The sequence below is a fragment of the Pristiophorus japonicus genome, chromosome 18 (genome assembly GCF_044704955.1).
Source record: "Pristiophorus japonicus isolate sPriJap1 chromosome 18, sPriJap1.hap1, whole genome shotgun sequence".
Lineage (NCBI taxonomy): Eukaryota > Metazoa > Chordata > Chondrichthyes > Pristiophoridae > Pristiophorus > Pristiophorus japonicus.
In genome coordinates, this window is record NC_091994.1 from 16,436,630 (window position 1) to 16,461,047 (window position 24,418).

The 24,418-nt window shown below is 44.7% G+C and overlaps 1 protein-coding gene across 3 annotated transcripts in view; it reads right to left on the bottom strand.

Moving 5' to 3' along the window:
• Positions 1–267: 267 nt before the first annotated feature.
• LOC139228570 (mesoderm induction early response protein 2-like) overlaps positions 268–24,418 on the bottom strand; it is a 117,376-nt gene continuing 93,225 nt past the window's right edge. For all 3 annotated transcript variants that reach the window (XM_070859698.1, XM_070859699.1, XM_070859700.1), the window contains 5 exons: positions 24,278–24,359; positions 23,831–23,925; positions 9,104–9,231; positions 2,704–2,834; positions 268–1,685 (listed from right to left, as the gene is read on the bottom strand). In XM_070859698.1, coding sequence (XP_070715799.1) covers positions 1,216–1,685; positions 2,704–2,834; positions 9,104–9,231; positions 23,831–23,925; positions 24,278–24,359 — 906 coding nt within the window. In that variant the 3' untranslated portion in view covers positions 268–1,215. The remainder of the gene's footprint in view (positions 1,686–2,703; positions 2,835–9,103; positions 9,232–23,830; positions 23,926–24,277; positions 24,360–24,418) is intronic.

Genomic DNA, 24,418 nt, shown 5'->3' on the forward strand with positions numbered 1-24,418 from the left:
TTAACTACTGACAGCCTAATCTTTCAGATATACAGGATAACATCTGTGACAAACTAAATGTGCCTTTAAAAAGGAGGCAGTTCTAAATGTTTAAGTTAATGGCCAGTTAACTGGCCAGGAGCAAGGTGGAGATAACCAATGAATGAATTCCAATTGGACCATGACTTGGATACCCAGGCGACATGCACTGGCTTCTTTTCAAAAGAGATTTAGCAGCTATCACACAGGAATTGCACTTTTGTTGGGTTTGGGGGGGGGGGGGGGGGCTTGTCTTATGCAAGGGTTTTATTTAAAAGAAATTCAAAGATTTTACAACCCTCATGTTGATGGAAATACAAATCCTTTCTGGTCCATGCAGTACCCTTTTATTAGCACTAGGTGTACAGCAAAATATTTACCACAAACCATCATCTAGTGGCATAAATTCAACAAAGCAACTGGCTCACATTTTGGTATAAGGAGTCCCTGGGACCCAGTTTCAGCAATCCCTAGTACTATCCTGGTTCTAGTGATTTGATAATATGTGCCCTCCCCTGACACCCAGATCATTGTTTTGTACCAATTCAGAATGGCTCACGGTTGGCTCACCTCTTGTGGCTAGACCCAAAAAGGGGACAAACAGCTGATATAAAATGGGGTTTCCTTAAATTGAACAGCTCATATTTGCCCAAACTATAGGAACAGCTAATTCCATGTTTCTCTTTCTTAGCCATGAAAGTAGCTTACTCCACCAATCAGGTGGTTTGGTTGATCAAAGTACTACTAGAAATCTGTCGCACGCAAAATGCACACATCCTTGTCCAAAAAAGAACACTGATTAGTTTCTTAGAGATGCAGGAAATGACTAGAGTTGGACTTTAAACACCATGCGCAATAAAAAAAAAATTATAATGTTTATGACTAGAATAAATGCCATGAATGAGACTTGTTGGTGATAGCGTTATGAATCCAATTTCACAGACAAGATGAATACAAAAACTGAACAGGTGAATAGGTTGTTCTGTAAAGTGTGGGGTAAGTCTCCTCTCCATGTAACATCCAAGGGTTTAGATTCCATCCATGTATCTGGGCCCAAAAATAAATGTTTCTTTCCTCTCGAGAAACAAATATGCACTGTAAATAAATAGAAGACATCACTGATGTCATGCCAAAATTAGTTTTCCAGTAACTTTTAAAGTAAAATATAAATAAAATATTCTGTGAGACGCCTAGCTCTCACTGAGATAACGATTCCGACTGAATAGTTGCAGGGTGGTGCAATGTGTGAGCACTGAGCAAGCTGTTCACATCTCCAACATCAATACTTCCAAAATCCGTCACGGCAACAGACATTTTTGCCTGAGCAATGTGCGAAGTGTGGTTTTCAAAATCCACATCGCTGGGATTGTCAGGCAGTCCATCACTGAACGTTTTGGGCAGCGAGAAATCCATCTTCAACTTTTTTGTGGACATCTCCAACGCTGGTCTGTCCAGAATGACTTGATCCAGTTCCAGCTGGAAAAACCCAGATTCTGCTTGACTTAAGGTAACGGTATCACAGTCGTGTGTGGGTGTAACTCTTCCTTGGCCACAGATAGGATCAGGCGAGCAACTTGTTTCCGATCGGTTCACTGGAGGATTGCAGTACTCAAACATCTGGCTGTTAGCACTCATGGTGCAAACTGCAATTTCGACATCTTGCTGTTCTGTAACAAAATGGTGGTGGTGGGAGGGGGGCAAATAAGTATTAAAAACAAAATAATTCAATAATTTGACGTGATTTACATTTTATCATCTATGTCTTTAAATTTATTCTACGTACATATAACTAAATTAAAAATAGCTTCCCATGAGCTACCATTGTAATTAGCCACGGAGTGGAAACATCCATTTGGAAAGAGAGAACACATTAAGGGCAGTGCAGAGTTAAATCTAGGATGTCTCACCTAACTGAGGAGCACAATAATAGTGTAAACTGGGAGTAACCTCAGTGCTCCCAGCTAATGTTCTGGCATGAAAACCTCAGCTATAGCATGAACTCTCCTCAGATACCGAATGCAAGTCATACATGGGGTTTAACTGAACTAATTGATTTTGAAGATACTGGCCAGGATTTTGCACATGATCGGCAGATCACAGATTGCAAGTGTAGGATTGCCGAAAGGGAAATCCCAGCCATTACATTTTAAAAAAGACTTGAAAGACTTGCATTCACCACCAGACATCTCAATGCGCTTTACAACCAATTAAGTACTTTTGGAATGTAGTCACTGTTGTAATGTGGGCAATGTGGCAGCCAATTAGTGTTTAGCAAGCTCCCACAAACAGCAATGTGATAATGACCAGATGATCTGTTTTTGTTGTGTTGATTGAGGGATAAATATTGGCCAGGGCACCGGGGATAACTCCCCTGCCCTTCCTCGAAATAGTGCCATGGGATCACGTCCACGAGAGAGAGCAGACGGGGCCTCGATTTAACGTCTCATTAGAAGACGGCACCTCCGACTGTGCAGCGCTCAACTGCACTGGAGTATCAGCCTGGATTTATGTGCTCAACCAGAATGTGCTTTAAACCAGAAGAGAATGAAAAACAAAGATATCATACGCAAGAATCCATACTTTTTAAAAATGTACGTTTTTTCTAAAGCGCTCTGACATTTCAGGGTCATAAAAAGTTTTAATTACAAGTATTTATGATACCTCTGGGCACAGAGAAGTGACTACCTGAGTTCTGAAGGACGAGTGGATCCTGCTCAGAGTCTAGTCTGCTGGTAGTAGAGGAGATGGGTGGAGAGCTTGGAGCTCTGCTGCAACTCTCACCCTCGATACCATCTAACTCCTGGTCCATGTAATCTCTTGCAAAAGGGAGGAAAATTTTTTTTAGTGTTGCTTAAATATAACATGCACTTCTAAGCAAGGAGGGAATTGACACCCAAACATCATTTGTGAAAATTCAGCTCTCCAGTTTTTAACATGGCCTCAGATAAACAAATGGCAAACAGGGTTACAGATCATATGCTCCTCTTTTGCACTAGAGTGTAAATATGGTTTGAGTGCACAAAGGTCAATCAGGTGGTCCTCCTTGCCTGTATTTCCTCCATGTGCTCCATCCCAACAGTTATTTACGCCCAAGTGCAGAAGAGGAAAATCTGCCCTTATTGGTTTAAGGTGTTTAAACAGATACAAACCACAAACTCAGAACGCAAAAGTTATAATAACCATCACTATAATAACCATCACACATTATGATGTGGCCACCCGAAATCACAGAATAATGAGGCTACACTGTAGCAAAGCAATATACAATGATCATGGATTTTATTGGCACAACTAACTCCGTGCCTAATTGTAATTCATTATTAAATTACCTTCCTTTTGGCACAAAATATACAAGGCATTCCTCCCCTCTAAAATTTATTCCTGACAAAATATCTGGCAGCAGATCATAAAGGATGATTCATAATGCACAGCTTCTGCAGCTGTCATCGTGAGTGTGTGGGGGGGCAGGGTAGATTACAGTAATATCGTTTCCAGAAAATAAAAGAACATAAGATGATAAGAAATAGGAGCAGGAGTAGGCCATTTGGCCCCTTGAGCCTGCTCCGCCATTCAATAAGATCATGGTTGATCTGATCTTGGCCTCAACTCCACTTCCCTGCCTGCTCCCCATAACCCTCGACTCCCCTATCGTTCAAAAATCTGTCCAAAAGGATGAAGCACATCGCATATATTCTATATACCAGTGGATTTCCCATAGTTTTGCCCGTGGAAAGTCAGGACAAAGCCCATGTCTCTTGTAGTACATTAGTGATAATATGTTATTGGTATGGGGATCTGCAGTTTATGAAGCTCTATCTAGTGTTAGAATAGTATAGCTTTAGGTATGACTGCCATAAAACAGTGATGTCCAAATAACAAGTGTATGACACACACACAACACAAAGTAGCATAGATGAATTTGTGATAATATTACAGAAACATTATAAGCCCTCTCTTCATCGGGTGGGGCTGGTTGAATTCCCCTCTCAACTCCTTTTAATTTCAGCTACAGGTCTAGCACAGTCATTCCTATCTATTTTAACTTGATTGCTGAGTTTTGTACCCCGGGGATCAGTGTGTGGGCCACTGTGACTAATTTACATCAAAGAATTGGACTCAAAAAACTAACTTTTTTGCAAATTTGCAAATGATATTAAACTAAGAGGCAATGAAATTGGAGGAAGCAGCTCAGAAATTGTCGAATTAGTTTGACAGAGCAGTCAAGACTTAATTCAGGCAAGCGAAAGGTATTGCACATCGGAAGGAAAAATGAACGCACGTATCTCCGTGAATGGTACAGAAATAGCTACAGATGTCGTTTTGGTAGGAAGAATAGGGAGATCACTTATTACTTGGTGGGTGCGAGTCTACGTGGGGTAGAGGAACAAAGGAATCTCGGAGTACAAATACAGGTTGGACCTCCCTTGTCCGGAACTCCCTTATCCGGCACCACTGCTTGTCCGGCATGATTCTGGTGGCCGGGGGCGCATGCGCAGATCACGGCTGACTTCCACTCCGACTTTGGGGCCCGCCGACACTTCGGGCTGACCGCCCTTTATCCAGCAAAATCCCTTATTGGCACAGGCCAGGTCCCAAGGGTGCCGGATAAACATAGAAAATAGGTGCAGCAGTAGGCCACTCGGCCCTTCAAGCCTGCACCACCATTCAATATCATGGCTGATTATTCACCTCAGTACCCCTTTCCTACTTTCTCTCCATACCCCTTGATCCCTTTAGCCATAAGGGCCATATCTAACTCCCTCTTGAATATATCTAACGAACTGGCATCAACAACTCTCTGCGGTAGGGAATTCCACAGGTTAGCAACTCTCTGAGTGAAGAAGTTTCTCCTCATCTCAGTCCGAAATAGCTTACCCATTATCCTTAGACTGTGTCCTCTGGTTCTGGACTTCCCCAACATCGGGAACATTCTTCCTGCATCTAACCTGTCCAGTTCCTTCAGAATTTTATATGTTTCTATGAGATCCCCTCTCATCCTTCTAAACTCCAGTGAATACAGACCCAGTCGATCCAGTCTCTCCTCGTATGTCAGTCCAGCCAACCCTGGAATCAGTCTGGTGAACCTTCGCTGCACTCCCTCAATAGCAAGAACGTCCTTCCTCAGATTAGGAGACCAAAACTGAACACAATATTCCAGGTGAGGCCTCACCAAGGCCCTGTACAACTGCAGTAAGATGTCCCTGCTCTTAATACTCAAATCCCCTTGCAATGAAGGCCAACATACCATTTGCCTTCTTCATCGCCTGCCGTACCCGCATGCCAACTTTCAATGACTGATGTACCATGACACCCAGGTCTCGTTGCACCTCCCTTTTCCTAATCTGCCGCCATTCAGATAATATTCTGCCTTCACGTTTTTGCCACCAAAGTGGATAACTTCACATTTATCCACATTATACTGCATCTGCCATGCATTTGCCCACTCACCTAACCTGTCCAAGTCACCCTGCAGCCACTTAGCATCCTCCTCACAGCTCACACCGCCACCCAGCTTAGTGTCATCTGCAAACGTGGAGATATTACACTCAAGTCATTCATCTAAATCATTAATGTATATTGTAAAGAGCTGGGGTTCCAGCACTGAGCCCTGCAGCACCCCACTAGTCACTGCCTGCCATCCTGAAAAGGACCCGTTTATCCCGACTCTCTGCTTCCTGTCTGCCAACCAGTTCTCTGTCCACATCAGTACATTACCCCCAATACCATGTGCTTTAATTTTGCACACCAATCTCTTGTGTGGGACCTTGTCAAAAGCCTTTTGAAAGTCCAAATACACCACTTTCACTGGTTCTCCCTTGTCCACTTTACTAGTTACATCCTCAAAGAATTCTTGAAGATTTATCAAGCATGATTTCCCTTTCATAAATCCATGCTGACTTGGACCGATCCTGTCACTGCTTTCCAAATGCGCTGCTATTTCATCTTTAATAATTGATTCCAACATTTTCCCCACTACTGATGTCAGGATAACTGGTCTATAATTACCCGTTTTCTCTCTCTCTCCTTTTTAAAAAAGTGGTGTTACATTAGCTACCCTCCAGTCCATAGGAACTGATCCAGAGTCGATATAGACTGTTGGAAAATGATCACCAATGCATCATCCACTATTTCTAGGGCCACGTCCTTAAGTACTCTGGGCTGCAGACTATCAGGCCCCGGGGATTTATCGGCCTTCAATCCCATCAATTTCCCGAACACAATTTCCCGCCTCATAAGGATTTCCTTCAGTTCCTCCTTGTCACTAGACCCTCGGTCCCCCAGTATTTCCGAAAGGTTATTTGTGTCTTCCTTCGTCAAGGGATAACCAACTGGTCTGCCATTTCTTTGTTCCCCATTATAAGTTCACCTGAATCTGACTGCAAGGAACCTATGTTTGTCTTCACTAATCTTTTTCTCTTCACATATCTATAGAAGCTTTTGCAGTCAGTTTTTATGTTCCCAGCAAGCTTCCTCTCATACTCCATTTCCCCCTCCTAATTAAACCCTTTGTCCTCCTCTGCTGAATTCTAAATTTCTCCCAGTTCTCAGGTTTGCTGCTTTTTTTGGCCAATTTATATGCCTCTTCCTTGGATTTAACACTATCCTTAATTTTCCTTGTTAGCCACGGTTGAGCCACCTTCCCAGTTTTATTTTTACTCCAGACAGGGATGTACAATTGTTGAAGTTCATCCATGTGATCTTTAAATGTTTGCCATTGCCTATCCGCCATCAACCCTTTAAGTATCATTTGCCAGTCTATACTAGCTAATTCACATCTCATACCATCGAAGTTACCTTTCCTTAAGTTCAGGACCCTAGTCTCTGAATTAACTGTGTTACTCTCCATCTTAATAAAGAATCCTACCATATTATGGTCACTCTTCCCCAAGGGGCCTCGCACAACAAGATTGCTAATTAGTCCTTTCTCATTACACATCACCCAGTCTCGTTGGTTCCTCGACATATTGGGTCTAGAAAACCATCCCTAATACACTCCAGGAAATCCTCCTCTACCATATTACTACCAGTTTGGTTAGCCCAATCTATATGTAAATTAAAGTCGCCCATGATAAGGGAAGTTCAACCTGTACATAAATCACTAAAAGTTGCGACACAGGTTAGCAAGGCCATAAAAAAGGCAAACCAAGCACTAGGGTTTATTTCTAGGAAGTATAGAATTGAAAAGTAGGGAAGTTATGCTAAACCTGTATCGAACATTGGTTGGTTCTTAAGAGTACTGTGTACAGTTCTGGTCGCCATATTATAAAAAGAATGTAGAGGCACTGGAGAGGGTGCAGAGAAGATTTACAAGGATGTTCCCAGAAATGCGAGGGTATACATGAAAGGAAGAAAAGTCTGAGTCGCTTTTCTCTTGAAAAAAGGCTGAGGGGTGACCTAATAAAATTATTGAAGGTTTTGATAGAGTGGATACAGAGAGAATGTCTCCACTTGTGGGGAAGAGCATAACCACAGGCCAGCAATATAAGATAGTCACCATGAAATCTAATAGGGAATTCAGAAGAAAATTCTTTAGCCAAAGAGTGGTGAGAATGTGGAACTCGCTACCACAGGGAGTGGTTGAAGCGAATAGTATAGATGCATTTAAGGGAAGGCTAGACACGCATATGAGGGAGAAGGGAATAGAGGGTTATGCTGATAGATTTAGATGAAGAAAGACAGGAGGAGGCTTGTGTGGAGCATAAACGCAGGCATGGACTGGTTAGACCAAATGACCTGTTTCTTTGTCGTATATCCTATGTAAAAGTTAAAGGAGACCTAGGAGTCTGAGAAGACTTGGCGCCCACAATGTCCAACCAATGCAGAATAACAATCTTAAAAGTCAATAGAATGCTGAATATGCAGCCTAAACAGTAAAATACAAGTCAAAGAAATTCATGATCAACTGTACAGAGCTCTGGTCAGACCACACAGTTCTGGTCACCGAGAAGCAAGGGAGACATTCAAGCACTGGAGGCAGTGTAGAGAAGAGACGCAGGGCTGATCCCCAAGGGTCTGAGTTAGACGGAAAAATTAGGTAAATCTCGCCTTTTCAGCCTGGAAAGGCGGCATCTGAAAATTAATCTTAGAACTATATAAAATAGTAAACAGTATGAAAAAAGTAAAAGTAAAAAAGTAAATTTACTATTTTATATTAAACTTTGGAGCAGAATAAAGATTCACATTAGTAAGCTGAAAATTTAAGACTGCTAACAGGAATGGACATCTGCACAGAGCATTGGAGGTGAAAACCCTGGAATCATTTAAGAACTAATTAGGTGTTGCAATGGAGGAATATTAGGTCCTTTCTAAATGTAGAGAGGATGTTTGCCCTCATGGGGGAATCTAGAACTAGGGGCATAGTTTCAGAATAAGGGGTCGCCCATTTAAAACAGAAATGGGGAGGAATATTTTCTCCTGAGGGTCGTAAATCTATGGAATTCTCTACCCCAGAGAGATGAGGAGGCTGGGTCATTGCAGATATTTAAGGTGGAGATAGACAGATTTTTGAATGATAAGGGAGTCAAGGGTTATGGGGAGCGGGCAGGGAAATGGAGTTGAGGCCAAGATCAGATTAGCCATGATCTTATTGAATGGTGGAGCCGGCTCGAGGGGCTAATGGCCTACTCCTGCTCCTATTTCTTATGTTCTTACAAACAAAGGTGGGCCAAATTGCCTTCCTTATTCGTAAATAATTTGGGAAGAATCAAGCCTGAAATAAAAAAATTCTCAGTAATTATATTAAACCACGGGTAAATAATACCACTAATTATGCTGTATCCTGGAAAGGGGTTTTCATTTCAAGGAGTTCAATATTGGACTTAATTATCAGTTGAAATAGCAAAACGTCTAATGTATAGAAACAGTGTATAATGCAAATTTGGGCACCAGAAATAACCCTGAATTAATTTTCGATGGTCAGAAAAAGAGCATGTGAGCAAGAGAAAGAAAGAGTGAGACCAGGAGAATGAGACTGAACTTTCTAACTTAACTGTCTTTATTAATTAAATAAAGTGCATGTAAGAGCCACATTGGTTTTACCACAAAATTAAAAACACCCCACAAATTAAATATCCAGAATACTTACAGGACACCTGGGTGAAGGCTGTACTTCTTCTTTCCGAATTTGGTTTGCTGAGCAAAATAGTCGTAACGTTCGGATTTCTTCCACATATAATAATATGCAACACACTCGCCAACAGAACGTGTTCTTACCTAGACATATAACATGGGTTCAAGAATGTTGCAATCCCCTGGAGCATTATAGTAATAAACTACAATTGCAATGATTAACCATATTCTTATTGCATATCAACACAATCCAATCAATTTCAAAATGCCGATGAGATTTATTTTAAAACTTCTTATTTCTTATGTACAAATTTCTTGGCCAGTAATATTTAGATCATAGAATGATTAATTTGGCCCACCATGCTTGTGCAGGCACTTTGAAGGAGCTATCCAATTAGTCCCAATCACCTGCTCTTTCCCGACAGACCTGTATTTTTTTCCCTTCAAATATTTATCCAATTTCCTTTGAAAGTTAGTATTGAATCTTCTTCCACCACCCTTTCAGGCAGTGTACTCCAAATCACGGCAACGTGCTATGTAACAAAGAAAAATCCTCCTGTCGCCTGTTTTTTTTTTAAGCCAATCACCTTAAATCTGTGTCCTCCGTTACCGACTCCTCTGTCATTGGAAACAGTTCCTCCTTATTTACTCTATCAAAACCATTCATAATTTTGAACACCTCTGTCATATTTCCTCTTAACCTTCTCTGCTCCAAGGAGAACAACCCTAGCTTCTCCAGTCTCTCTGCATAACTGAAGTCCCTCACCCCATGTACCATTCGAATAGATCTCTGCTGCACCCTCTCTAAGGTCTTGACATCCTTCCTAAAGTGGGTTGCCCAGAATTGAACACAATACTCCAGCTGAGGCCTAACCAGTGTTTAATAAAGGCTTAGCATAAATTCCTTGCTTTTGTACTCTATGACTCTAATAATAAAACCAATTTGCTTTTTTAAACAGCCTTCTCAACGTGTCCTGCCACCTTCAAAGATTTGTGTGCAAACAACCCTAGGTCTCTCTGTTCCTGCACCTCCTTTAAAATTGTTGGAGCATGGTAACTGTGGGTAAATCACCTTTCCTGTCTCACGCTGTGGATTTCTGGATGTGCTAAGCTCATTTGGTAAATAGAATTCAAAAGAGAAACTTGAGATCATGGATAGCTTGTGTAGAGTTTAGTGGCTAGAGAGGAAGCAACATAGCAAGATAATAACATACCCAGATAATAAATATCTTATCTTTACAGGCATTTCTTATCAACATTTTCCATTATAAATGTGGCCAGAACTTATAATGGAGATAATGCAGAATATGCATGACTTTAAACTGAGAACTAAACTATGTCGGCACACCCTGGCCCAATTATTCCTCATTGTTTAACCCCACTTCACCTGAAGACTATGGGCTCAATTTTCCCCAATGCCGTTTTTTGGCGTACTGCAAGAGTTATGCCCCGACTACTCCAAAAAAAATAACTAGCAAGTTTCTCCATTCTATTTCTTGAAATTGGCGCCGCACAGCCTGTCCATTAGCTTTGGGGGAGGGGAGATGTGGAGTCTAATGTCTGCGCCGAAAAAACAATGTCACCCACTTCTGCACATGGGCAAAAAAAAAAGGACGTTTTTGACGTGATTGCTATGCGCGCACGCCCAGTGCAGCTCCTGGTCTGCATTCGGCCATTTTTTTAAAGAGCCAGTTGTGTGTGAGAACTTTAATTCTCATTGGAAAAATCGGAGCTGCAATATGGGCTCAAGTTTTGGCCTGAGTTGCTCCTATTTTATTTGGAGCAACTAGTTTAGAATGGAGTATCTTAGAAATTGCAATTCTCGGCATTTAGTTTGCTCCAGTTCTAGTGGGTTAGAATAGTTCCATTTTAGAACAGATTTTTTTCCCAAAAGGGGGCGTGTCCAGCCACTTACGCCTGTTTTGCAAGTTTAGACAGCGAAAACTTACTCCAAACTAACTTAGAATGGAGTAAGTGTAGATTTTTGTACGCTCAGAAAAACCTTGCCTACACTTATAAATCAGGTGTACAAATCAGGAACGAGAGATGGAGGGGGAGGGAAGTTTACAAACATTAAACACTTCATTTTTAGAAATAAAGAGCCATCAATAATAAATGATTAAAAAAAAAAATCAATAAATCAGTCATTAAATCAATCCAAAAAAAAAAATAAATAAAAACATTAATAAATAAAAAATTAAGTTTCTAATCACCGACTGCAGCACCGGGAGCCCTCCCCAACAGTGTGCTGGGATGGGGTCCCTCCAGTGTCTTTCTCTCTGTCTCTGTCAGTGTCTCTCTGTCTCTGCCAGCGAGGGGTGGGGGGAGGGAGTGGAGAGGAGGGGGGAGGAGGGAGTGGAGAGGAGGGTGGGGAGGGGGGAGAGGGGGAGGGAGTGGAGAGGAGGGGGAGGGAGGGAGTGGAGAGGGAAGAGGAGATGGGGGAAGAGGACATGGGGAAGAGGAGATGGGGGGGGGGGGGAAAGAGAGGAGAGGGGGGAGGCTAAATGGGCCCCGTCGACGAGAGGAAGCTGAGCCGAAGACTTTGGGTGGGGCTGCCTCCAGCAAGATGCCGGGCTGGTGGGCCCCGCCGAGGACATGGGGGGGGAGCGGGACCTGAACGGGAGGCCAGAGTCCGATCTTCGCCGCCCCAGTGAGCCCATTCGGCCAGGGCTAGGGGCGGCGTGCTTCGGGCCCTTCCCACGCAGCCTCGGGGCCTGGAGCTAGCGCGAATGTGCAGCGGTTTTCAGCGCCGGGACCTGGCTCCGCCCCCCCCAAGCGTTCTGCTGCACTGCGCTAAGAGCCTGGATCGACCGGAGGGAGGGGAGAATATCAAGGTAAATAATAGGCGCCGTTTCTGTTCTAAAAGGTCGGCGCACCACACGGAGATGCTCTGTTCTAACCCTGGGGGAAAACTTGGGCCACAAGATGCAAAGTGCCTCAAGGATCAAGAATTTCTTACAGGATGAAGTGGAGGCACTGATTACTGTAACTGAGGCCAGATGACACAAACTGGATACCAGCAGAAGTCATATAAAAGTTTCACCAAAAGAAATGAAGAAACGCTGGAACCAACTTGCAGAAGATTACTGTGCAATGGTGACCATCCCAAGGTCTGGAGGCCAGTGCAAAAAGAACATAAGAACGTAAGAATTAGGAACAGGAGTAGGCCATATGGCCCCTCGAGCCTGCTCCGCCATTCAGTAAGATCATGGCTGATCTGATCATGGACTCAGCTCCACTTCCCTGCCCGCTCTCCATAATCCCTTATCGTTTAAGAAACTGTCTATTTCGGTATTAAATTTATTCAATGTCCCAGCTTCCATAGCTCTCTGATGCAGCGAATTCCACAGATTTACAACCCTCCGAGAGAAGAAATTTCTCCTCATCTTTTTTAAATGGACGGCTCCTTATTCTAGTCTCCCACATCAGTGGAAACATCCTCTCCTGCATCCACCTTGTCAAGCCCCCTCATAATCTTATACGTTTCGATAAGATCACCTTTCATTCTTCTGAATTCCAATGAGTAGAGGCCCAATCTACTCAACCTTTCCTCATAAGTCAACCCCCTCATCCCCGGAATCAACCGAGTGAACCTTGCCTCCAAAGCAAGTATATTCTTTCGTAAATATGGAAACCAAAACTGCACGTGGTATTCCAGGTGTTGCCTCACCAATACCTTATATAGCTGTACTAAGACTTCCCTGCTTTTATACTCCATCCCCTTTGCAATAAAGGCCAAGATGCCATTGGCCTTCCTGATCACTTGCTGTACCTGCATACTATCCTTTTGTGTTTCATGCACAAGTACCCCCAGATCCCGTTGTACTGCAATCTTTCTCCATTTCAATAATAACTTGCTCTTTGATTTTTGCTGCCAAAGTGCATGACCTCACACTTTCCAACATTGTACTCCACCTGCCAAATTTTTGCCCACTCACTTAGCCTGTCTATGTCCTTTTGCAGATTTTTTGTGTCCTCCTCACACATTGCTTTTCCTCCCATCTTTGTATTGTCAGCAAATTTGGCTACATTGTACTCAGTCCCTTCTTCGAAGTCATTAATATAGATTGTAAATAGTTGGGGTCCCAGCACGAATCTCTGTGGCACCCCACTAGTTACTGGTTGCCAACCAGAGAATGAACCATTTATCCCGACTCTCTGTTCTCTGTTAGTTAGCCAGCCAATCCTCTTATCCATGCTAATATATTACCCCCAACCCCGTGAACTTTTATCTTGTGCAGTAACCTTTTATGTGGCACCTTGTCAAACGTCTTCCAAATACACCACATCCACTGGTTCCCCTTTATCCACCCTGTTAGTTACATCCTCAAAGAATTCCAGCAAATTTGTCAAACATGACTTCCCCTTCATAAATCCATGCTGACTCTGCCTTACCGAATTTTGCTAATCCAAATGTCCTGCTACTGCTTCTTTAATAATGGACTCCTAACATTTTCCCAACCACAGATGTTAAGCTAACTGGTCTATAGTTTCTTGCTTTTTGTCTGCCTCCTTTTTTAAATCAGGGCATTACATTTGCAGTTTTCCAATCAGCTGGGACCTCCCCAGAATCCAGGGAATTTTGGGAAATTACAACCAATGCATTCATAATCCCTGCCGCTATTTCTCTTAAGACCCTAGGATGCAAGCCATCAGGTCCAGGGGATTTATCTGCCTTTAGTCGCATTATTTTACTGAGTACCACCTCCTTAGTGATTATAATTGTGTTACGTTCCTCCCCCGCCATAGCCCATAGACTATCCACTGTCGGAATATTGTAAGTGTCCTCTGCCGTAAAGACTGATACAAAATATTTGTTCAGAGTTTCTGCCATCTCCATGTTCACCATTACTAATTCCCTGGTCTCATAGAAACATAGAAAATAGGTGCAGGAGTAGGCCATTCGGCCCTTCTCGCCTGCACCGCCATTCAATGAGTTCATGGCTGAACATGCAACTTCAGTACCCCATTCCTGCTTTCTCGCCATACCCCTTGATCCCCCTAGTAGTAAGGACTACATCCAACTCCTTTTTGAATATATTTAGTGAATTGGCCTCAACAACTTTCTGTGGTAGAGAATTCCACAGGTTCACCACTCTCTGGGTGAAGAAGTTTCTCCTTATCTCGGTCCTAAATGGCTACCCCTTATCCTTAGACTGTGACCCCTGGTTCTGGACTTCCCCAACATTGGGAACATTCTTCCTGCATCTAACCTGTCTAAACCCGTCAGAATTTTAAACGTTTCTATGAGATCCCCTCTCATTCTTCTGAACTCCAGTGAATACAAACCCAGTTGATCCAGTCTTTCTTGATATGTCAGTCCTGCCATCCCGGGAATCAGTCTGGTGAACCTTCGCTGCACTCCCTCAATAGCAAGAATGTCCTTCCTCAAGTTAGGAGTCCAAAACTGTACAAAATACTCCAGGTGTGGCCTCACCAAGGCCCTGTACAACTATAGTAACACCTCCCTGCCCCTGTACTCAAATCCCCTCGCTATGAAGGCCAACATGCCATTTGCTTTTTTAACCGCCTGCTCTCGTCCTCTCAGGGACCAGCATTTACTTTAGCCATCCTTTTCCTTTTTATATACCTATAGAAACTCTTGCTATTTGTTTTTATATTTCGTGCTAGTTTACTTTCATAGTCTATCTTCCCTTTCTTAATCATTTTTTTAGTTGTTCTTTGCTGGCTTTTAAAAGCTTCCCAGTCTTCTGTCCTCCCACTAGTTTTGGCCACTTTGTATGCCATTGTTTTTAAATTGGATACCATCCTTTATTTCTTTAGTTAGCCATGGATGGCTATCTTTTATTTTACATCCTTTCCTCCTCACTGGAATATATATTTTTTGAGAGCTGTGAAATATCTCCTTAAATGTACACCACTGTTCATCAACCGTCCTACACTTTATAATCTATTTTCCCAGTCCACTTTACCCAACTCTGCCCTCATACCTTCATCGTCTCCTTTATTTAAGCTAAGTACGCTGGTTCGAGATCCAACTGTCTCACCCTCCATCTGAATTTGAAATTCAATCATGCTATGATCTCTCATTCCGAGGGGATCCTTTACTAGGAGATTGTTTATTAATCCTGTCTCATTACACAGGACCAGATCTAAGATAGCCTACCCACTGGTTGGTTCCGTTACGTACTGCTCAAGGAACCCATCCCTTACGCATTCTATGAACTCCTCCTCAAGGCTACCCTGACCAATTTGATTTGTCCAATCAATATGGAGGTTAAAATCACCCATGATTATTGCTGTTCCCTTTTTACAAGTCCCTATTATTTCCTGGTTTATGCTCCGTTAGGGGGCCTATAGATTACGCCCACTAGTGACTTTTTCCCCTTATTGTTCCTTATCTCCACCCAAATGGTTTGAACACCCTTATCATTTGAGCCAATATCGTTTCTTACTATTGCAGTGATTCCATCCATTATCAATAGAGCTATCCCACCTCCTTTTCCTTTCTGTCTATCCTTCCGGATTGTCAAGTCCGGAAGGACAGACCGAAGTGGCAGGACCTTGGTCAAGTAGTTAGTATAAGTTTTTTTTTCATTTATTCAATGGAATTTCAATTGTAAATGTGACCATCTGTATATGTCTTACTCAGCAGAAAGACACCCTCTCTAAAAAGTTATATTTTTACCTTTGCAGAGGAAGGTGGCACACAATAAAAGGAAAAGAACTCGAACAGGAGGAGGCCCGGCAAATCTGCACCCACTGACACACTTGGAAGAGAGGGTCGCTGCTTTGATGGGTCCTGCCGAGAGAAAAGCAACCGCCACTGCACAAGCTGGGCCCACACTCGAGGGAGAGGGTAAATCCTGCAAATTCCACAGTTTGGCTTTGCTAAATGTTAAGTACTGCGCAGGCTAGCCATGCGTCGGTTCATGGGGATGTCTCCGTCAGCTACGCTTCAGTTGATGCAATGTGCTATCATTCATCGTGGTCCTTCAAATCAGCCTGCTGCCTGCTCTGTGTGAGCCTACTCATGTCACCCTGCCCCCTCCTCTGCTGCTAACCATTTGTTTGTTCTGTTATATTTTGCAGAACTTGAGGCCAACCCTGACGAGGCTAAAGCTGATGAAGTAGTAGATTCAGACGCAAATGAGCCTGAAGAGGAGAACATCTTCCAATCCCACCGTCCAGACCAAGGGCATGGGGGTGAGGGTGAGGTGATGATGAAGCCCACACTGTTGTATTCACTCTGGAGGAGGTGCAGGTGCCGCCCATTGAGATGCCAGTCCCTTTCCTGAGTGGTACAAGTGTTGAGATATTCCATGGTTTCCCACAGTCTGCGGCTGGAGATTCTAGTGGGATGCAGTAAAGAACACACAGTGCCCCACCATCTGAGGCTGCTGGTCCCAGTAGGATGCAGCGAGGCACACCCAGGGTCCCACTGTCCGAGGCTGCGGGTCCCATTGGGATGCAGCGAGCTACACCCGGGTGAGGGCTCGACAGCACTTTCCTGAGGTGCAGGATCTAACAGACGTGGTTCAGATGATGGAAATGAGTGCGGAGAGCATTGACATTACCCGATCACTCCTGGACACCACCAGTGGGGTGGGTGATGAGGTATGGGAATGTTGGGAGAAGTAACAACACTCTCTCAAGAAATGCCAACACTGTCAGGGAACACGAGGGAGAAAATGTCGCAGGTAGCTGATGCAATAAGGGAACACGCCCAGACCCACGCCCATTGACAGAATCAACTGTCACTCTTACTCCAATCCCCAGACCAGCCGGGCCCTCCACATTACGCCTGCCCCCCCACCCCCATCAAGAAGTGTGCATTACCCGAGATGTTCGAAAGAATAAGCTTGGTACCAACCAGAGAAACGCTGCGCCACTGCCTGCGGGCAGGGGTGGAGTCAACAAGACTAAGCGTGGCGGGCGGTGTTGGAATAAGGTGGAGGAGAGATGGGTGCAGCCTTTCTTTGCTGCTGCTGTTGTTACTGTTGTAACTGTTCTCAAATTAAACGTTTTTTGTAAGTTATGTAAATTTACAAGTTTAAAAGTTTGTAAGTGATCTTAACTGAAAACTTTAAAGTTTGATACAAAAATACTTTTATTATAGTTAAGTACAAACAAATGTTTGTTAAACTTTTGAATAAAATATATTTTGCATTATAACTGAATCATTTCCATTATTTGTTCCATTAGTAACACAACTTTTTGAAGTAAAGAGGAATCATTTCCATTATTTGTTCCATTAACACAACACAACATTACGGAACAGATCCAAACAGCAAACATGATCCATTTGGGGGAATAGTTGCCATTGAGCATTCAGGCAGCAAAGCTTTCACGGATGAGCTGCTGGCGCAAGGCTCGAGCAATTACTAAAGGGGCACGATGGCCCGTCCTCCTCCGCTGTTGTGCTCCGGGTTCAGGTAGTTGCATGGCTTCCTCGTCCTCCTCCTCATCTGCATCTTCCTCATCATTATCATCAGCCACTCTCATCTCAGGTGGGTCTTTCACGACTGCTGCTGCTGCTTCATGATGGCAGCAAGCAGCATACAACAGTGAACTGACTGACAATCTCAGGGGAGTATTGCAAGTAGTCTTCAGAATGGTCCAGGCATCGGAAACGCTTGCCAATGGTCCTCTCTATTATGCTGCGCATCGCAATGTGCGACATGTTGTATTTCCGGTCAACCTCCGTCTGGGTTACACGTAGGGGCATCATGAGCTAGGTGGCGAGGCCGCCGTGCCCTTTGTCTCCCAGCAGCCAGCTCTGCTCTTCTGGCTTCTGCTGAAACATGGCAGATATAGCGCTCTCGCGTAGGATGAACGCATCATGGGTGCTCCTAGGATATCTTGCATCAACTGACATGATGCGATGCATGTCGTCACACACGAGCTGCACTTTAACGGAGTGGAAGCCTTTTCTGTTCCTGTACATCTCGGAATCCTCCAAAGGTGCTCGCAAGGCGATATGGGTACAATCAATGCAGCCCTGTACCTTTGGGAAGTCAGCAATCCTGAAGAAGCCCACAGTCCTTTCACGCATTGCCTGGGCGGTCATAGGAACTTTATGTAACAATTCCTCCGGGCACATAGTGCAGCAGTCACCTGCCGAATGCAGATATGTGTTGCATGTTGAGAAATGGAGCACATATCCTCAGTTGTGGCCTGGAACGATCCAGATGCATAGAATTAAAGAGCAGCTGTAATCTTCACTTCAACTGAGAAAGCAGTCCTCCTGATGCTTCTAGGTTGCAGGTCTGCTTTTACTAACTCATAGATCTCGGTGACAACTTCTTTGCGGAAACACAGCCTTCTGACATAGTCTGCATCACTCGGGTGCCATGAAAGCCTGTCTGGATATACCCAACATGGGTAAGGCCTCCTGCTCATCATCCTACTTGCTCTGAGGTTCCTCATGAGATGACGTCGAATCAATCGTCTCCTCCGCAGCACCATCACGCAGAAGGCTTGCACAAGGTATGGCATCGTCAGTATTGCCCCCATGACTAAATTGTACCTTTGCAAGACGCTCAAAACAGCAGGACAAGCTTCTTTGCTGTCTCTCTCCCCAAGGTCGGTGCCCTAGTATGGACCACACCCAGGTCTGGGCAAGCGCAATACTGCCCCCCCACCCCCTCCCCACCAGGCTTCAGGCTTCCACCCCCACTCCCCCGCCCCCTCCAGGGCTTCTTTTGAAGCCAAGCCCCGGCCCCGTGTTCGGGCGAGGGACCAATTCTGCCGGCCGATGCTCTGACCCTCGAGCCCGGTTTGGAGACGTTCGGTGGTGGCATGGCACTTTTAAAAATTCGGAAATTAAAGAATTGCATTAAACTTCCATTTTCGACATTCTAAGTTTGAAAAAAATTAAGCTTCATGATGCATCACGTGTTCTTGACTCCCTCCAAAACTGTGCCTAAAAACAATGGCGCCTTTCTGCGCTGGCTTTTCTTAAGTGGCCAGAAGGATTTTTGGGAGTGGTCGCATACACCGTCCGAGGAGAAATGTAAGTTGTCCAAACTTGCATAAATGTAAAAAACTGGCGCAGACATCAGGTTACACCCCTTATGACACAAAAAAAAAATCTAATCTAACTGAGTTACGCTGGCGCACAGTATTTGGGGAAACTTGGATTTTTAGATTTAAGCCAAAAAAAAGCGCACGCGCCAAGAAAACGGCGCACATCACTGGGGAAAACTGAGCCCTGCGTTTGGTCTTGATTCACTGTGTGCAATGGCATAGAAGATTGAGGAGTAAAAATATATATTTTCTATTTACATAATCAATTTGTAAAACAAGACATTTCATTTTACCTGTAATAAAAGCAGAAAATGCTGGAAATACTCAGGTCAGGCAACAATAACTTGCATTTATATAGCGCCTTTAATGTAGTAATACATCCCAATGCACTACACAGGAGCATAATCAAACAACATTTGATACCGAGTCAAATAAGGAGCTATTAGGGCAGGAGGTAGGTTTTACGGAGTGACTTAAAGGAGGAAAGAGAGGTAGAGGGTTTAGGGAGGGAATTCCAGAGTTTAGGACCTGAGCAGGGCCACCAATAGTGGAGTGATTAAAATCGGGGCTGCGCAAGAGGCCAGAATTGGAGGAGCTCAGATATCTCGGAGGGTTGTAAGGCTGGAAGAGATGAGAGAGATAGTGAGGGGCGAGGCCATGGAGGGATTTGAACACAAGGATGAGAATTTTAAAATCGAGGCGTTGTTTAACCGGGCGCTAATGCAGGTCAGCGAGCACAGGGGTAATGGGTGAGTGGGTCTTGGTGCGAGTTAGGAAACGGGGCAGCAGAGTTTTGGATGACCTCTAGTGTACATAGGGTAGAACATGGGAGGCCAGCCAGGGGTGCTTTCGAATAGTCAAGTCTAGAGGTAACAGAGGCATGAATAGAAACATAGAAAATAGGTGCAGGAGTAGGCCATTCGGCCCTTTGAGCCTGCACCACCATTCAATAAGATCATGGCTGATCATGCAACTTCAGTACCCCATTCCTGCTTTCTCTCCATACCCCTTGATCCCTTTAGCCGTAAGGGCCACATCTAACTCACTTTTGAATATATCTAACGAACTGGCCTCAACAACTTTCTTTGGTAGAGAATTCCACAGATTCACAATTCTCTGAGTGAAGAAGTTTCTCCTCATCTTGGTCCTAAATGGCTTACCCCTTATCCTTGGACTGTGACCCCTGGTTTTGGACTTTCCCAACATCAGGAACATTCTTCCTGCATCTAACCTGTCCAGTCCTGTCAGAATTTTAGATATTTCTATGAGATCTCCTCTCATTCTTCTAAATTCCAGTGAATAGAAGCAGAGTCGATCCAGTCTTTCTTCATATGTCAGTCCTGCCATCCCGGGAATCAGTCTGGTGAACCTTCGCTGCACTCATTCAATAGCAAGAATGTCCTTCCTCAGATTAGGAGACCAAAACTATATACGATGGGGCCAAGTTTCGGCCTGAGTTGCTCCTGTTTTTTTGGAGCAACTGATTTAGAATGGAGTATCTAAGAAATTGCAATTCTCTGCATTGAGTTTGCTCCAGTTCTAGTCAGTTAGAACAGTTTCAGTTTGGAACAGATTTTTTTTTCCAAAAGGGGGCATGTCCGGCCACTTACGCCAGTTTTGAAAGTTTAGGCAGTGAAAACTTACTCCAAACTAACTAACTTAGAATGGAGTAAGTGTAGATTTTTGTACGCTCAGAAAAACCTTGCCTACACTTAGAAAATCAAGCGTAGGTTACAAATCAGGTGTAGGGAATGGGGGGTGGGGGGTTTAAAGGGAAGTTTACAAACTTTAAACACTTCAGTTTTACAAATAAAGTGCCATAGAAACATAGAAAATAGGTGCAGGAGCAGGCCATTCAGCCCTTCTAGCCTGCACCGCCATTCAATGAGTTCATGGCTGAACATGAAACTTCAGTACCCCCTTCCTGCTTTCACGCCATACCCCTTGATTCCCCGAGTAGTAAGGACTTCATCTAACTCCCTTTTGAATATATTTAGTGAATTGGCCTCAACTACTTTCTATGGTAGAGAATTCCACAGGTTCACCACTCTCTGGGTGAAGAAGTTTCTCCTTATCTCGGTCCTAAATGGCTTACCCCTTATCCTTAGACTGTGACCCCTGGTTCTGGACTTCCCCAACATTGAGAACATTCTTCCTGCATCCAACCTGTCCAAACCCGTCAGAATTTTAAACGTTTCTATGAGGTCCCCTCTCACTCTTCTGAACTCCAGTGAATACAAGCCCAGTTGAGATCCAGTCTTTCTTGATAAGTCAGTCCCACCATCCCGGGAATCAGTCTGGTGAATCTTCGCTGCACTCCCTCAATAGCAAGAATGTCCTTCCTCAAGTTAGGAGACCAAAACTGTACACAATACTCCAGGTGTGGCCTCACCAAGGCCCTGTACAACTGTAATAACACCTCCCTGCCCCTGTACTCAAATCCCCTCGCTATGAAGGCCAACATGCCATTTGCTTTCTTAACCGCCTGCTGTACCTGCATGCCAACTTTCAATGACTGATGTACCATGACACCCAGGTCTCGTTGCACCTTCCCTTTTCCTAATCTGTCACCATTCAGATAATAGTCTGTCTCTCTGTTTTTACCACCAAAGTGGATAACCTCACATTTATCCACATTATACTTCATCTGCCATGCATTTGCCCACTCAACTAACCTATCCAAGTCACTCTGCAGCCTCATAGCATCCTCCTCGCAGCTCACACTGCCACCCAATTTAGTGTCATCCGCAAATTTGGAGATACTACATTTAATCCCCTCGTCTAAATCATTAATGTACAATGTAAACAGCTGGGGCCCAGCACAGAACCCTGCGGTACCCCACTAGTCACTGCCTGCCATTCTGAAAAGTACCCACTTACTCCTACTCTTCAATAATAAATGATAAATACATCAATAAATCAACCAATAAATCAATCAAAAAAAATTAATAAAAAATAAATTAAAAAAATCAATAAATAAAACATTTCCTACTTACTTACTGCAGCACCGGGGGCCCTCCAACAGCGTGCTGGGACGACCCCCCCCCCCCAAAGCGTGTCTCTCTCACTCTCTGTCTGTCAGAGTCTTTATTTCTGACAGCGAGGGGAGGGGAGGGGGGTGAGGAGGGAGGGAGGGGGAGAGGGAGAGGGAGAGGAGGGGGAGGGAGAAGGAGAGTGGGGGGGGAGGGAGGGAGGGAGGGGGAAAAGGGCGTGGGGGGTGGAGAGAGGAGAGGGAGGCTGAATGGGCCGTGCCCGGCACCGGATTTACAGGTAGGTGGCCGGGGGTCGGGTCGGGGGCTGGGAGGGAGGGCGGTGTCGGGGATGGGTGGGAGTCGGGTCAGATCCGGGGGCAGGGGTCGGGTCCGGGGGCGGGGGGGGAAACGGGAGTCGAGTCCAGGGTCGGGGGTGGGGGTCTGCTCCGGTCCGGGAGCTGGGCATGGGAGGTGCAGCCTGATCCACGCAGCCCCAGTGAGGCAATTCGGCCAGGGCTAGGGGCTGCGTGCTTCGGGCCTCTCCTGCACAGTTTTGGGCGCCTGGAGCTACTGCACATGCGCGCCCACTGTAGCGCACCTGTGCAGAGGTCCCGGCACTGATCTCAGCGCAGGGGCCTGGCTCCGCCCACCACAGCTCGTGCTGTGCCACGCCCAGCTCCAGAGGACCTGCAGGGAGCCGGAGAATCTGTCAGTATTTTTTAGGCGTACTTTCTGGCGCGAAAAACGGGCGTCCAGGTCGGGGCTGCGCCGTTCTAGGCGCGGCCTGAAATTTGGGCCCAATATTCCAGGTGTGGCCTCACCAAGGCCCTGTACAACTGCAGTAAGACTTCCCTGTTTCTATACTCAAATCCTCTTGCTATGAAGGCCAATGTGCCATTTGCCTTCTTCACTGCCTGCTGTACCTGCATGCCAACTTTCAATGACTGATGCACCATGACACCCAGGTCTTGTTGCACCTCCCCTTTTCCTAATCTGTCACCATTCAGATAATATTTTGCCTTCCTGTTTTTGTCACCAAAGTGGATAACCTCACATTTATCAACATTATACTGCATCTGCCATGCATTTGCCCACTCACCTAATCTGTCCAAGTCACCCTGCAGCCTCTTAGCATCCTCCTCACAGTTCACACTGCCACCCAGCTTAGTGTCATCTGCAAACTTGGAGATATGAATGAGGGTTTCAGCAGCAGATGAGCTGAGGCAGGTGTGGAGTCGGCCGACCTTCGAGCTGGAAATAGGCGGTCTTAGTAATGACACGGATATGTGGTTGGAAGATCACCTCAGGGTCAATATAATACCAAGGTTGTAAGCAGTCAGGTGCAGCCTCAGACAGTTGAGAGGAAGAGGGAAGGGTGTCGATCAGTCTTTGCAATATTTAGTTGTAGAAAATTTCTGCTCATCCAGTACTGGATGTCAGACAAACAGCATGGCAATTTAGAGACAGGGGAGGGGTCGAGAAAGGTGGTGGTGAGGTAGAGCTGGGCGTTGTCAGTGTACATGTGGAAACTGACGACGTGTATTTGGATGATGTCACCGAGGGGCAGCATGTAGTCACCGAGGGGCAGCATGTAGATGAGAAATAGGTAGGGTCCAACGATAGATCCTTGGGGGACACCAGAGGTAACGGTGCAGGAAGAGATGCCAGACCTGAAGGGTTTCTCTCTCCCCAGATGCTGCCTGACCTGAGTATTTCTAGCATTTTCAGTTTTTATTTCAGATTTCCAGCATCCGCAGTATTTTGCTTTTATTTCATTTCACCTTATTTGCTTGTATGAGATGAAAGTTTTTGCCATGAACTCGAAGTCCATGTTCAAAATTTCTGCACTCCTCTTCACTCCAGGCACACAGTTCATCTGCAAGTGCAAAAATGTGGCATGTTAGAGTCATGTGATTTTTCAGGAAAATTCCAAAGTTGCAAAGAAAAGGTTATATTGCAATTAATGGCTGAGTAATAATGTACAGCACGAACTAGTTACTTTCTAATAGCTTGCTGTTAGACTACAGCACGTTATAACAGCTTGAAGGAAATTTCAGAAAGCCTTTCCAGTAAGCAAGAAACTCCAGCCGAAGGTGAGTCCGAGTAAGTCGGAGTCAATTCCTCATAACCGAAAGTACATTTAGCACTAAAGAGGAATGGGCAACTTGGGACATACTGATGTCAGAATGGAAGCCTCGCCCGCCCCCCCCAAAAAAATGGTTGCACACCTTGTACCACTTTGACGTTAAATCTCAGTCTTCGGAGGGCTTCCTCTGCATTGAAGTTACATTTTACAAGTTCATACAAGGCCTATGGAGTTAAACAGAGATTGAAAAATTGATACATCGGATAGAGATTCTCCCGCATCT